The sequence below is a fragment of the Electrona antarctica genome, assembly GCF_951216825.1.
Source record: "Electrona antarctica genome assembly, chromosome: 4".
NCBI lineage: Eukaryota > Metazoa > Chordata > Actinopteri > Myctophiformes > Myctophidae > Electrona > Electrona antarctica.
Genome location: NC_136809.1, coordinates 40,424,431 through 40,440,289, shown reverse-complemented (window position 1 = coordinate 40,440,289; position 15,859 = coordinate 40,424,431). Strand labels below are relative to the sequence as shown.

General features: G+C 42.8%; 1 protein-coding gene across 2 annotated transcripts; it reads left to right on the top strand.

Moving 5' to 3' along the window:
* The first annotated feature begins 1,859 nt into the window (after window positions 1-1,859).
* commd1 (copper metabolism (Murr1) domain containing 1) lies at window positions 1,860-13,374 on the top strand. Of its 2 annotated transcripts, XR_013789941.1 has the most exons (4): window positions 1,860-2,085; window positions 3,323-3,613; window positions 10,501-11,576; window positions 11,909-13,374. XR_013789941.1 is itself a non-coding variant. In XM_079500229.1 (3 exons), exons 1-3 carry the CDS (start codon window positions 1,912-1,914, stop codon window positions 10,606-10,608), a joined length of 573 nt encoding a protein of 190 aa, XP_079356355.1. In that variant the 5' UTR covers window positions 1,860-1,911; the 3' UTR covers window positions 10,609-13,374. The 2 variants fall into 2 exon arrangements, 1 of the variants encoding a protein (XP_079356355.1); XM_079500229.1 differs by having other exon boundaries at window positions 10,501-13,374.
* The last annotated feature ends 2,485 nt before the right edge of the window (window positions 13,375-15,859 follow it).

Genomic DNA, 15,859 nt, shown 5'->3' with positions numbered 1-15,859 from the left:
CAAAGTTTCGTTTCTCTCGATGAAAAACGGATGTGTTGCTAAGGCAACAATTCGAGTGATCTTATAACCCAAAATTAAAATTATGAAATACATGGGATTTTATGTTTTATATGCTTACCCTGGAATTAAATGAACATTTGCTTTGCCAAAAACATGGCAGAATATGTTACTCATTCTGAGATCATGTGTTAAAGTATATACCATATAGCCTATTTGTAAAATGTGTCCTTTTCAGTCATTATAATAGGAGAAATCACACTTGTGTGAAGTGAGCGGTGCCTTTCATCACAATGATGACATCTGATGATGTCAACAACATGATATCATGGACATTCCGTGCTCAAACGAACATTCTTTGCTCAAACGAACAGACAGACAGACATACACACAAAGCTGTGTATAGGAGCGGATGCACCGCTCAAAAATACGAGTGTTTTATCCCAGCAGGGTTCAGCATAATCCCACAATAAAACACGTGTAGCCTTATAGACAGGAAATGATCAAAAGGAGATGTGTCATGATGATGACTAATAATACTCATGACTAGATCAGTAGTAAAACTAGAAAAGTAGCTTTTCAGAGTTTAGATCTCTACCAGGATACGCTGCTGGAATGCAGTCGTGGGTTTGATTGAATAGTTTATTAGACAGAATGTATAAACAGCAACAAAGTACAGTCAAACCTTACTCAGATCAAAAGGGATAGCACCAAAACAAAGTTTCCATTTAGGCCCTATGCAATCAATTTATAGACATTACATGAACAATAATAACACAAATCTATATCATCACAGGCAAACAACAAATAATCAAAAAGAAAATCTAAAAAACTAGAAATGCACTCTGTGGAGATGCCAACTTGCACCTTGCACACAAGTAGGCCATTTAAGACTATACTGCTCTGAGTCCTTAGAGCTCTCTGTTGTCTGTCTGGGTACGACTGCTGCTCTGAGTCATAGAGCTCTCTGCTGTCTGGGTACGACTGCTGCTCGGTGTCCTAAAGCTCTCTGCTGTATGGGTACGACTGCTGCTCTGAGTCCTAGAGCTCTCTGCTGTCTGGGTACGACTGCTGCTCGGTGTCCTAAAGCTCTCTGCTGTATGGGTACGACTGCTGCTCTGAGTCCTAGAGCTCTCTGCTGTATGGGTACGACTGCTGCTCTGAGTCCTAAAGCTCTCTGCTGTATCTGTATGGGTACGACTGCTGCTCTGAGTCCTAGAGCTCTCTGCTATTCTACATCCTTGTCCGTTATTGACCTTATATCAACCTTGAAACGTACCTTAGTTACGTCACCAAGAATTTTGGTCCCTTATTGGCTGTTTTGTATTGTGGCAATTTGTGGGTGTCGCTCACTTTTTTGAGGTAGTTAGTCAGGTATGCGGGCCCGGCATTGAGGGCAAGGTTGCATTTACAATTTTTAAAGTTAATCCCATTTTCAATTGCTTAACTCTGTCTTCTATACCTGGAGCCAGTTTAGACTAGCAAAATGGGTTGGCGGGTCATGGGCCCCAGGCCGAGAAGTAGTCGAATTAGTTTGTTTTGGGAGGTAAATTCAAGTCAGGTGAAGTTGCATATTTGTAGACCCTACCACCAGCGCTGTCTTTCAAATCCACCTGACAAACTGATTTCAAGCTATCAAAGTTTCAAACTATAACTCACATATATATGTCTGAGGCTGGTCTACTCTTTTGCTCTTTCTTGGACCTACCTGTGGATATGGACAAGTGAGTCAGAATTTTCCTTTGCTGTTCTTTCCTCGTATTGCAAGGCTTTTCACAGTATTTTTTTTATGTTTTTTATTATTCCACAGTTTTTTTTTTTACTGTCTGTCGTGGGTGTGACGTTACCAAGAGTTACCCTTACTGCGTGACGTTCACGTGATGTGAGACAGTCACGTGATCATAACAGGGCAACATGGCGGACGTCGATGCAGCAAAATCTCTGATCGGTCTTCTAAATGGGATTGCTCAAAGTGTCTATTACAATAATACGGAAATCACCGAAGAACTGTTGAAAAATGAACTATATCCTGACCTCCCGCAGGAAGAGTTCTACGCCTTGTACGAGAAGATGAAAGGCCTTATAAAGGTACATCATGTGTGTAGTATCCCTGCTGTCTTTCACCGCACACAACATGATAATATTATACAATACACTATAACGTCTGAGTCTGACCTACAAATTAGCACTGAGACTGTCTAAGCAGGTGTATTTGGTATTACTGAACATGTACTCTGTGACTGTGTGTTTGTCTGATGATGTCACATAGTGGGTTTGTAACAAAACAACAAACCGTTTGTTGTCTGGGTTTGTTTGTCACATTGACTCACATGTACTGTAGTGGGAAGTGGGTCGTAGGAGAGGACAACGTGCAATGAAGAATTGATTGCTGTAGCCTATCCCAAGTTTGGTATTGCATTAGGACACTCACTGACTCCTATAACTCATAACAAATGGGTTCCCGAATCCCAACTTCCCATGGGTTCCATTTGTACTCTCTCAGAGTTGCAGTTGGGTTCCAGCTGTTTCACTTAACTGGGGACCCTGGAACTCCCCTCAAGGACCCCTGGACATTGAGAACCACTGGTATCACACAGTGATATACTGAGAATCAGAGGATACATTTTCAAGTTAAAGCTAACATTACTTCTCCAAGACATCACTGTCCAGTTCACGCTCAATGTGTCATTTGACATTTGACTCTAACAATCTACTTGTGTGTAGTTCATTCATATCATTGACAGACCCATTCATGGAACAGAGAAGTCCTATCTCTGATTGTATTAAACAATGATAAACCATACCACCTACGGACAGCTTGGGTTATCCTCTTTGTCTCTGCAGCACTTGTTTTAAATCACTCGTCCTGGGTATCACCTTCAAAATTCCACATATACAGAGGACATCGAGTTATGTAAAATGAGAGCTTCCTAACACGAACACACATCATGGCTGCTTGGAGTTAAGAAAGTTGCTCTCATAACGACACGGGTCAGACGCATGACTTTAATTTGTGTTTTAATATAATAAGATCACTATTATTAGATACTGTATATTATCTTCTCTTGGTCTTATTTTTTCCAGCAGGTGGCAGCACTAATACATCCTATCAGTATAGCTATGATCACAGGTGTCTCACAGAATTGTTGATAACAAAGTGTCATTTGGTTTCCTATTCTTTCAGTACAATGGATTACTATTTTAGTTCTTACTTGGGTGGTAGTAGCAAGATTTATTTAGACTTACTATGTTGCTAAACATTTCCCCCTTAATCAAATACGATCATGCATACAATGCCACGCTTCTGTCCCTCTCCATCTCCTAGTCCATTGCCGTGGCAGACATGGATCATGAGCAGCTCGAGGCCTTCCTTACAGCCCAGACCAGGAAGCAGGGTGGCGGGGCGGTGAGCAGCGAACAGGCCGCTGCCCTCTCTCGCTTCTGGAAGAGCCAGCGGAGCCGTGTGAGGGAGAGCCTGCTGGGACAGAGCCGCTGGGAGCCAGGCCTCAGGGGTCTGTCCTGGAGAGTAGACCTGCAGACGGCGGCCAGCAGGGGCGAGACGGCTAACAGCAACCCTGTGGCGTTAGTGGAACTGGAGCTAGGCAGGGCTGACCAGGTGAGTTAACTGTGTACACTTCCAGTAAGCTAACTTAGCACCTCCATTTCCCATGTTTTGTACTTTTTGAAATATTTAACTTATATATTTGATTAAGCTGTAACCTTTTTTGGAGTCATACCGTATGACTTGACGAGATCCACATTGGAGAAACGCCATTCCAATATGGATCTCGAGATGCATATGATTCGATATTTTGGGAAAGTAAAAGGTCCGAAACTCCAAATATGCTGCATGGGTAGTGTACTCAAACCATAGAAGTCTAATATACAAATAAATGTAACCAAATCAAGCAACACCATAGTACTATGGATCATAAATTAGGCTTAATCATCATACACCATTACTGTACATACTGTAGGTGGCATACACAGTACACACCCATGGTTATTGGCACCATATCAGATAACATAGCAAGGTGTCATAAAATGTAGCTCAGACACGCCCAATATATAATAGAGCACACATGTTGTTCCCTGGTTTGACCACAGTTACAGTATCTTGGGCCATGGGCCCTCAAATAGATACTGTATGCACTGTATGCCAGACAGTGAATTGTTTTATGCAGAGATGACATAATGCCTGTTGTGATGTCCATTGTCCATGTAAAATAATGAAACTAAATGATACAGTGGAAAATTATTGAACATCATTGAACCACTATTTTATATTTCGTCGTACTGCTGTGTCCAGTGGCAAAAATAGCCGAGATTGTAGATATGTTATTTTAACGATTTTTGAAAATATCTGAACGTTTCCAAAAGCTTTCGATAATTTTCGCCTATAATGATATGCCCACAATAGGGACTATAAAATAGCTCAAGGCTGTATTGCTGATTACTTAGCTTAGGACCCCCGCAGTGGTGTCCGGTTAGAACTTAAACCAGGATGCTTTGACTTCTGCCTTCTCCCTGAAGCCGACCCTCTATATATTCTCCGACCAGGCTTGTCACGATGACTAAGCCAGTTAGATCTATCCATATATGGTTCTATCCATATATGGTTCTACCATATCTATCGATATCAGCACTAGGTCGGCTCGGGCCCAAATATAGGGATTGTCATACTAAACATGTCATATATCATATAGCCCAACGTCCTAGTCAGAGTCTTCGTTACAGCCACCCCAGATTTCACGTTGAAATCTATACCGCATCCAGAAGACTCAGACAATTGTCCTTTCTTTCGGCTAGGTTCTAACAGGCCAGGCCTGGTAGTTATCCAGCAAGGGAGGCTCTCGAAGATGTTAATCTCTCTCCATTAGTCTGCTGACGATCTGTGTATGCTCACAATCCAAGCTATTTGGCGATCAATGCTCCCTCAATATTATTGACTTGGTTTGGCTGTACGGCAGGAGATACCTCGGAAGATACAGCCACCCCGTGCAAAACTTGAAGATCTCTCATGATTCTGATACGCAACTCTTCAGGTTGACCCCTCAATCCGACCTGCTTGGCCTCTGCCGTCCTCCGACTGCTCCAACATCTATGGGAGTGTTGATATAGCTCCGATGCCCTTGCATCATCATGCTGTCCAGACAATGCTCTCATGATATCCACCAGAGCCTTTTGGCCCTAATGACATCTAAAGCTCTAGGTGAAAGCCTTCGTTACACTCTGCCACCCCCAGATTTCCCATGGAAATCTGTACCATATCTAGAAGGCTTGAACAGTAGACCCCTCAGGCCACCCCAATACAAGCATACGGAGGCTTGAACATCAAGCGTCAGCCATTCAGACCACCCCATTGAGGGCGTCCAGGCGTCCCGCTTTCTTTCTTTGATGTTACGGTGGGTCATAGAAAACCTCAAGATCAAATCACATGCCACCCATTAAAGGCGTTCCCTGTCAATGGGTCAGAGTCAGCCAATCCGTGCAGTTCCAGTTTGAAGTAACGCCCTCTTGACCGTATCAAAGGTGGTCCACAGCTTCGGACCCATGGCTTCTACAACACCACGCCATCACTTCAACCCTGGCGTCTACGACACGACGCCATCACTTCGACCCTGGCGTCTACAACACGACGCCATCACTTCAACCCTGGCGTCTACAACACGACGCCATCACTTCGACCCTGGCGTCTACAACACGACGCCATCACTTCAACCCTGGCGTCTACAAGACCACGCCACCACTTCGACCCTGGCGTCTACAACACGACGCCATCACTTCAACCCCGGCCACTTTCAGGGAGGTGATCATGTCCAGTGCTCTCTCTCCCTCTCCTGCACATCACCAGTGCTCTGCACATCACCAGTGCTCTCTCTCCTGCACATCACCAGTGCTCTCTCTCTCCTACACATCACCAGTGCTCTGCACATCACCAGTGCTCTCTCTCCTGCACATCACCAGTGCTCTCTCTCCTGCACATCACCAGTGCTCTCTCTCCTGCACATCACCAGTGCTCTGCACATCACCAGTGCTCTCTCTTTCCTGCACATCACCAGTGCTCTGCACATCACCATTGCTCTCTCTTTCCTGCACATCACCAGTGCTCTGCACATCACCAGTGCTCTCTGACTCTAAGGGCCGGGGAGGTCTCACGGCTCCGAGATTCTGGCATCCAGATTCTGGCAACAGGGTGGGTCTCACAGCTTCGAGACCCTGCTGCTCACCTAAGGAGCAGCCAGGACCGCCAGAGCGTTCATGCTCTGGCGGCAACAGAGTGCATCTCACCGCTTCGAGATGCTGCTGCTCACCTGCGGAGCAGCCAGGACCGCCAGAGCGTTCATGCTCTGGCGGCAACAGAGTGGGTCTCACAGCTTCGAGACCCTGCTGCTCACCTAAGGAGCAGCCAGGACCGCCAGAGCGTTCATGCTCTGGCGGCAACAGAGTGCATCTCACCGCTTCGAGATGCTGCTGCTCACCTGCGGAGCAGCCAGGACCGCCAGAGCGTTCATGCTCTGGCGGCAACAGAGTGGGTCTCACAGCTTCGAGACCCTGCTGCTCACCTAAGGAGCAGCCAGGACCGCCAGAGCGTTCATGCTCTGGCGGCAACAGAGTGCATCTCACCGCTTCGAGATGCTGCTGCTCACCTGCGGAGCAGCCAGGACTGCCAGAGTGTTCAGACTCTGGCAGCGACTGGGTTACCATCTGGTTAGAATCTTGCCACTGAGTCATGGAAGCTACTCAAGGTATATGGGTTGTAAAGCCAGATACCTTGGTTCGTATGTGTCTGGAAGACTTCAGCATCCCGTTACTGCGGTAAGCCCTAATCCGTACTCAAGAAGGACCATATAAAATAGCTCAAGGCTGTATTGCTGATTACTTAGCTTAGGACCCCCGCAGTGGTGTCCGGTTAGAACTTAAACCAGGATGCTTTGACTTCTGCCTTCTCCCTGAAGCCGACCCTCTATATATTCTCCGACCAGGCTTGTCACGATGACTAAGCCAGTTAGATCTATCCATATATGGTTCTATCCATATATGGTTCTACCATATCTATCGATATCAGCACTAGGTCGGCTCGGGCCCAAATATAGGGATTGTCATACTAAACATGTCATATATCATATAGCCCAACGTCCTAGTCAGAGTCTTCGTTACAGGGACGCCAGGTTGAAAGTGTTTAAGCACTACACACATTGCGATAGTCAAATAGAGGATGCTGCTCTGAATGTTGTGCTATTACCATGTGGTATTTGGCATATCCTATTTGATCTGCTGTCTCTCTAGAATGACAATGAGATGCTGGAGCCAGTAGTACACACTACAGTACACACAGGGTAGAGAGGATCAGGAAAGCCATGTTCTGCAACAGTGAGTCAGTATGACATCTCCTCATGAACCTGAGACGTGTCCCAATGAAAGAAACACACATTCTTAGTGTTTGCTACTATACGCTAGTGATAAGAAGAATGGGACTGATAAGAGAGGAACGTTGTTTTTTGACAATTGAGAGAAGGCAAACAGAAACAGAAATTGTAACGTTCCAATGGTCAATGCAAGAAACACAATGAAATCGTTAATCGCAATTATTTGTGTGACAATTCATGGTCATTTGTAATGGTGACAGCCCTAGACCTGGTGGCATCATGTATGTCAGATTGTCCCCCATGAGTGTTTCCTACTTTGTCATAGAGTCAGGCACGACTCCCCTTTCCCCCAGATCTGATTCTGAGCTCTCCTGGCACTGCCTATCGGATCAGAATACAAACAAGTCCACCCACACCCATAGCAACCTATACACAGTACTGCTGTGGATTATACCTATAATGGCTGATTAGTTAGTGATTAGCTCAAGAGTGTGTATTTTGTTTTTTCATGTTTTCTACGTCAAGATTAAATATTATTATTTTTGCTGAATTTAATTTGATTGATTTTGTTTTTTTTAAAAACCACTTTGTTTTGCTTGGTTTTAAATTGGACAGTACAGACTGGAAACTGGGAGCAGTGTGGGGGAAGGACATGCAACAGGGGTCAATTGAACCGGGGAAAGCTTGTTATGATTAAAGTATGTGGCCGGTGTACTATCCACTCAACCATTACATCACTAGAATACATCTGTAGTGTTCAAGGTTTGGTGACTGTAGCCCTTTCACTCCTCGAGATCCTTGTGCAGATACACAGCAGGGGTGTTTTTTTCCATGAAATTTAATTCGCCCAAAAAATATATAGTTCTTCAAACTGTTGTTTTTGTCATGAGTATGTCCACACAGAATGCAAATGTAAACGGGTGATTAAGTGATGCAATTTCTATCCCGGAACAATGTTAATGAACTTTATTTATATAGCACTTTTCTTACATAAAAATGTAGCTCAAAGCTCAACATGGTGGTAACCAGGCAACAGGTGTTGAAGAAAAGGATCCCTGCGAGACATCCATTGTTTAGGACAATGGATAAAGCAGGTGGATGGAGAGGGGCAGGGTCATGTCATGTCAGTGTCACAGAGATGTCACTGAACTCCACTTCATGCATATTTAAATAGAATGTAAAGCACAGGTCACATGTTATTGTCACGCACATGGAGAGAGATGAATAGAGCTCTGTGCAACCTTTATGTCACGGAATCCCTAGCGTCCCTATTCTCCGTATTCTGAGGCGAACATTCAGGAAAAATATCAGACCGACAAGCTCGCAACGTGTTGAGATAGATGTAACAAATCTACAAGGTAGATTTGTTATTTTGGGGTAGAGGTAACTCTTGGGGTTCAACAAAGTATATAGGGTTTTAAGTCGTTAAGCTCTATATACTTCATCATACGACGAAGAGTGAAAATAGCTGCTTCACACAACGTGTCGAATCCTTGCACCTTGTGAGCTTGTAGGTCTGCATTTTATTGTGTGAAATATTTTGGAAAATTGTGGAAATATTTGCCAAAAATGAAAATAGGTACGCTATGATGATCTCTGCCACCAGCCAATTGCTACTAAATACTAGTTATCGCTTTGAAGGCAATAGGTTTGTTAGTGGTCGTTCTTGCCACTGTTCTAGTAGCAACTAGATAGATGTTTCATGATTTATCAGACTCATTAGTGTGAAATCATTGAATGTCCGGCAACATAAAACTACAACATAAAACTACTTCTCACAGAAATGGCTGTGAGAATACCATGGTTTCTTTAAACAATGGTTAACTTATGAGAGCTATAACTAACGCACAGTTTAGGCACTAGAGGTTCGGCTCTCACACCTGTATCGATGAGCTCCATATATGGAGCTGACTGATTTATTTTGCCAGGATGGAATATTGGGGTTAGACAATGGGAACTCCTTATATGGTTATGGCTAATACGGGGGCGGCGGTGGCTCAGGGGTAGAGTGGCTGGATAGTAACCGGAAGGTTGCCAGTTCGAACCCAGGCTCCCCCAGAGTTAGTGTCGAAGTGTCCTTGAGCAAGACACTGAACCCCAAATTGCTCCTGATGTGCTGGTTGGTGCCTTGCATGGTTTCCGCCGCCATCAGTGTATGAATGTGTGTGTGAATGGGTGAATTGATGCACAATCTATGTAAAGCGCCTTGGATAAAGGTGCTATATAAATGCACCATTTACCATTTAATACGCTTGTTTAATGTGTTTAATTCGCCGTTTTTTAATAATTAAAAAGAGAGAGCGGATTTGTCGCAGACCTGGTGACGAGGCCGTCGCGTTATGATGACGAAACCGGAAGTCAAGCGATGCTCTGGGCTGCTAGGGCTTCTGGGAAAATTAGTTCAATGCAAGTGAACAGGGGTTTGTTTGGACTACAACATGCTGTGCAGGCTGTTTTCGTTTCGCATCATAATGGCGGCATGTTTTTCTTTTCATCAACAAACCATGGGACTATTTTCGTCGATTAAAGCTGCAAATACTTCGGCGTATGCTCCAAAGGTAATAGAGCAATCCTGGCAGCCTAGATAGGATGGATAGATTAATCTAAGGCCCCGAAAGTGTTAAATTAGTAATTTCACAAACATGGTGGCTATTGACCATAATTATGGATGTGCCAGGCTGGTGCATCATGGACATTTTAGGAACACAGAGAAAGGCTAAAAGAGACAATATATATTTGTTTCTATAGACTATGATAAACAATCTACTTAAATGTGTATACTATATAACTATACATTAATACTATACACAATAATTTTAACTTAAACCATACTTTAACTCAAATCTTTGCTTCTGGGGGTCCCTGGAACTAAATATTTTGAGATGCGGTGTCCACAGCCAAATGCATGTCATTTTGGGGGGACTTGACATGAAAAGGTTTGAGAACCACTGATATAGAAACATAGGTTATTCTGAAAACTGACATTTGTAGAATCAGTCTCAGGTCTTAATGGGTTAATATCCACAGCAGTCCAATGTGTGTCTGAGAGCAAGACACCGAACACCATGATGGCTTTATTATTATTAAATGCTTTAAAATGTAATAATAATGTACCGGTAATCCTCTTTTGCAGGACTCAGAGTTTGTGTGTCTGGAGTTTGATGAGGCCAAGATCAACCAGGTTCTGAAAAAGATGAGCAACATTCAAGAGAGCATAGACAGCATTGCTCACCGCAGCTAGTTTTGTGTGTGTGTGTGTGTGTGTGTGTGTGTGTGTGTGTGTGTGTGTGTGTGTGTGTGTGTGTGTGTGTGTGTGTGTGTGTGTGTGTGTGTGTGTGTGTGTGTGTGTGTGTGTGTGTGTGTGTGTGTGTGTGTGTGTGTGTGTGTGTGTGTGTGTGTGTGTGTGTGTGTGTGTACGCATGCATTTCGGACCGCTCTCTTGCTCTCTTTGTACTGTAACTTCCTTCAATGTCATAATGATGTAATGACTTCCTGTCCAGGTTGGACTATTTCCTTTTCTTCTCCAGTATTGGTTTCAAAACAATACATTCATACATGCATTAAAGCCTTAAAGACCTACGTTCACCGGACAACACACTTGTGTGTCCTAGATCAGACTATATCATTCAAATGTATTACCGGTAATATGTGTATCATACTGTATATGACTGCTATCCATTCCTATCCTTTGCACAGAACCACTTGATTTTGTTCATCTAAGAGATTGTAATACTGCCTGAGCAGGCAGCATTTCACAGACGCGCTCTATCTATTCATCCAATCATTTTTCTAGGGTTCCGTTTACAGCATGCAATGTCATTTATTTTACAGGCATATAGAGTAGTCACACATGCTGCAAGTAATAAAATACAGTGAATGACATTTTCGCATATCGTTGTTGGGCGGAAACCTTGTACCCTATGTCCAAAGCTGTTACCTTTTAGGAAATGGGGTAAAAAAGGGTTTAGGGTTAGGGTCTTCCAATGGAAGACCCTAACCCTAAAACCCACAGACAGACTTTCACAAAGTTTAAATAGGGCATTCGTTAAAGTGTAACTATATAACTTTTTATATAAATATAGTATGTCTGTATGTAGTATATTTTTTGAATACATTTTCATTTTGTCCAATCTGTATGGTAGAGTATGACTTGTTTACTGCCAGCATTGATTCAGTCTGTAGTCCCCTCCCTGCCACCAGATACAGCCGGTACTTTGATTTTTGAAGACCCCAAAATGAACAGGAAGCAAAATCAGCTAAAGCTAAACTGGCTACTGTTTCTTAATAAGTCATCAGAAGCGTTAATATTGTAACTGTGAGGTAGCAACGATTTAGTAATGAGCCGCTAACATCCCGGTTTTGATCCAACACCTGAATCTGAGAAATGATTCTGAGAAAATATGGTTTTAAGATCGCGGTTATAATGGCAGTGGATGAGCGGGACCACAGCCGAGGTGAGCGTTACCTAGCGACGGGGCCGCTGCTAGACGGTAGATATCAGCGATCTCTTTCTGAATGAATAAAAAAAAAAGTTGTCAAAGTCGTCTAAAGCAGGGAGCGCCATTGGGAGAAAAGTCGTAAAGATCGCCATCGGGGGTGCAGACGTCTATCCGACATACCAACAGTCATTCGTCCGACAACACCGTCGCTCCCGACATGCGCTGCAGGTTAAAACTAACCCGTGGCTCCTGACATGCTGCAGGTTAAAACTAACCCATTCAAAATCACCTGTGGCGTCCACATGCAGTTAGGGTTAGGTTAGTGTTTGGGGTAGGGTGTCGGACTAATGTGTGTCGGACTGTTAGTAAGTCGGACCAAAGGCCAGCACCTCTTTGGCAGTCTGGGGTGGTTGTATTTTGTCTCCCTGCTCTTCTATTGAGTCATTTAGATCGTGTCAAAGATTGTTGTCTCACTTAGACACAGGATCTGACACAAATTTTGGCCTAATGGTCAATGTATCATAATATAGCAGGCAGGCTATATTAGCTCAATTGTAAAAATGTCAGCACTCTGCAGGAAACCAGCTTCAAATCTGGGGTAGAGGAGGAAAGTTACATAGTGCTTCTTTAATGACAAAAAGGTTTCTGCCCCACAGCAACAATATTCTTCTTTCTGCACTTTGTTGTACTGGAATTCATCTTGTATTTATTGTCCATGTCCAGGCACCAACACAGTAGTCTTTTCCACTTAGTACACAGTGACATATTGAAACAAAATATATATATATATACTATTGTGCACAAATGTTGCTCTCATGGGTAAAGCCAAGGCAACAGTTTAGTTAATGAAAAACTTGATTTTGATACTAAAACCCAAAAGTTGCATTGTTTTCTCCTATTTTCTGACATTTATCAATTGAATGAAAAGCTACAGGCAGGTATGACATAATTCAGTCTGTTTCTGAGAAGGAGTAAAGTTAACACGCTAGTTATAAATGAGGTCCATGGCATCTATAAAGGGCTTTGTCTCTGGTACCTATTTGAGTACACCAAGGGTTCTCAAACGTTTCAGGCCACGACCCTCAAAAAGAATATTTGAACTGGGGAACCAAGCACTTAGAATTGTAGCCATTACATTTTGTTTGACTCTGTAAATAGTGTGAAAACAACCAAACTACCAAGGCAAGCGTGGCTGTTTTCACAATGTTTGCCTCTTTCTTAACTTGTGCAGATACCTTGTGTACATATACACTTACAGTATGCTGTTTGTTTACTGTAGTGTAGAGTGAGATGACAATGCTGTTGCACAGTAAGCTAATCACCCCAGTTTGGGAACCAGTGCAGTACTTCACTTCAAAGCCTCCTGTCGTTGTGCAGCATGCTCAGGAAACCATTACCTCAACCTTTCTCCTCCCAAAAGAAAATATTTATAATTCATGTTTATGTTGAGTTTATGTTGAGTGGTTTCTGTCATCTATGAGCCTTAATCGAGTTGTACTTTGGAAGAGTCAAAGCATTTTCATGCAGTTTTTATTATTAAAGTATTGTAATAAATCATGAGTATGACCCATTGTCTCTATATCTTTTTTAAACTCACCGGGATGTCAATCTTTGCCTGTTAAGATCATTTGAACTTCAGCTATGCTGAATTGCATACAGTGGTAAATGTTTTGAATCATGCAATGCTGACTGACATAGGGTGGTAAATGGGTGGAGCCAAGCAACGCTGGCTGGCATAGGGTGGTGAATGGGGATGCTGAGCTGTTTGCATGGCGAGATTAACACTCAGTGATTTGTTAAGATAAATGTTCCACCCGTCAGTTCAGTACTACTGTAGCAAGAAGTGTAGCGGAAAGTAACCTCAATTTACCCCCCTTTTTTTAATGTTTTTTTTTGCGGCTTTCGCCTTTATTTTATTTTTTTATAGAGGGACAAACAGTAGGCTGACAGGAAATGGGGGAGTGACATGCAGTAGGCCGTCGGGATCGGGAGTCAAACCCGTGGCACACTGCCAGACTCGGACTACCGGCCAAGGTGCCTGGACCGTTGAGCCACGGCCCAGGCCAATTTACCCCTTTTTTATTCATGAATTAAGTACAACTATAGTCAATTCAGTCGTCGTGTAATATATAACTACTACTACCACTATGACTACTACTACCTTTTCCGTGTGTATATGAATGTCGTGGACATTAAATTGTCAAGATTCATTGTAGACATCACCAATGTTACCAAAACCCACAGTATGTATCGCCAATATCTTGTGCTACACCATTATACGTTTGATTCCCGCATTCTGTCCTGCAGAAAGGTACAAAAATAATATTTGTTCCAGGAGAAACACTAGTCCTCACATCCCAATACACTAATGAAATGTATTCTAAGATCTGATCTGATGAGATCTCATTGACATTGTGGAAAAGGTGCATGTGAGTTTTTCTTTGGCCTACTGGCAGTTGGCATACACAACATTTGATGCTGATTTGTCCAGCCCACTGCCAAGATTAGCACAAGATACACACCCTTCTACAGAGCCACACCGTAGAAAAGTTAAGTTAATCTATGTCGACAGCTGCATAAGTGCCCAGTGTTTACCTGTGTAATTATTAGAACATCAGCTGGTTCTGATGTTGATTAGAGGCTTGACCAGAACTGCATACATCCCAGAAATAATAAGCTGTTATTAACACAATACTGAATTTCCTGGGAGTAATAATGGCAGTTCAGCGTTAGCCTATACTGTAGTACCTTTGTGACATGAAGTGCCATTAATTAACATGAAGTTAAATTATGACACCACATCAAAATAAAATATTCCAAACATTTCCCAGAAACATTGTAACCTTATTTCTTCTGAATTATTTCTTTCATATCAGGACATTCTAATGGTCATTAGATTAGAGCAGTAACCCACCAATCTCCCAGACTCCCTCCATCCAGAGGTTCAGAGAGTTCAGAGTTTGTATGAATGTAGAATTATGTTCAGGATGTGCGATGATTTAGGATTCTGTGTAATTGCCAGGTACTGTACATACTGTAACTCGGAGTCGTCTGAAGGTGACTCTGCTACAGTCAGCACGGTGACTCGTCTGCGGTGCCTCTTGTGACTCAAGTCACCTTCAGGTGGTGAAGCCGAGTGCACCTTTTTCTATCTGACTGGTTTAACAATTGTACTGTGAGTGACATACAGTATACTGTATGTGTGTATGCGTATATGTATAGTATAAATCATATTCATTACAACTATACATACCAGTATATACCTATTTTGTCCATATCTTGATTTCCAGCAAGACTCTGTTTCGAGTCACGACCATTAGAGATGTGATGCAAAGTTTCTCTCTTCTGTTTGTCTATGTGGATATTGTCCACACCATCTAGGTGTCAAGCAGGCATTGAGCCTCTAGATTTCACGTTGTGGTGGCTGGTTCTCTAGAAGAGGCCCCCCTGTCGGGTGTAAAGGAGCGACTTGGACACTCATGGAAGCATGAGTTCAAGTCCGTTACTCTCCCCAGGTTGGCGGAGGGTGTGTAGAGCCCAGGATCACATTAGATAATTGACACAGGGGTGAAAAATGGGTTACAAAATCGTGGGATAATAAATATATAGGAAAAAAAAATAGAAGAGGCCAGAATGGGAAGCTTTGTGTAATCCCCAAATAGCTTTACATTAGCTTCCATTCCTTAAGACCTGTCATAACCACACTCACTTTATACTGTAAATCTACATTTATCTTGAAATGTGGTAACACAGTAATCTAAACTAAAGATCTTACATGAAGTTCAAGTTAAAGTTTATTGTCTTAACCCATTTTGGGTGGGAACCCCTTTTGGTGTTAGCATTATGTTATGTTTCAGCTAAAATAGCAGATCTACAAGCTTGTAGGTCTGCTATTTTTTTTAAATCGAAGAACGACTGACATAGAAACATAGCTTTTTCAGAAAACTGTGTAGAAGACATTTTTAGAATCTGATCTCAGGTCAAAATGGGTTAAATATATTTACAGGTTTGCAAACATCAATAACTAAATAGTGTCCCTGGAGCCAAAGTGCA

Excerpts from the sequence above, each read along its gene's own strand:
- commd1 (XM_079500229.1), top strand. The coding sequence starts at position 1,912 with ATGGCGGACGTCGATGCAGCAAAATCTCTGATCGGTCTTCTAAATGGG. Across the intron at positions 2,086-3,322 it reads AGATGAAAGGCCTTATAAAG|TCCATTGCCGTGGCAGACAT; the intron begins GTACATCATGTG and ends TCCATCTCCTAG. Across the intron at positions 3,614-10,500 it reads AGCTAGGCAGGGCTGACCAG|GACTCAGAGTTTGTGTGTCT; the intron begins GTGAGTTAACTG and ends CCTCTTTTGCAG.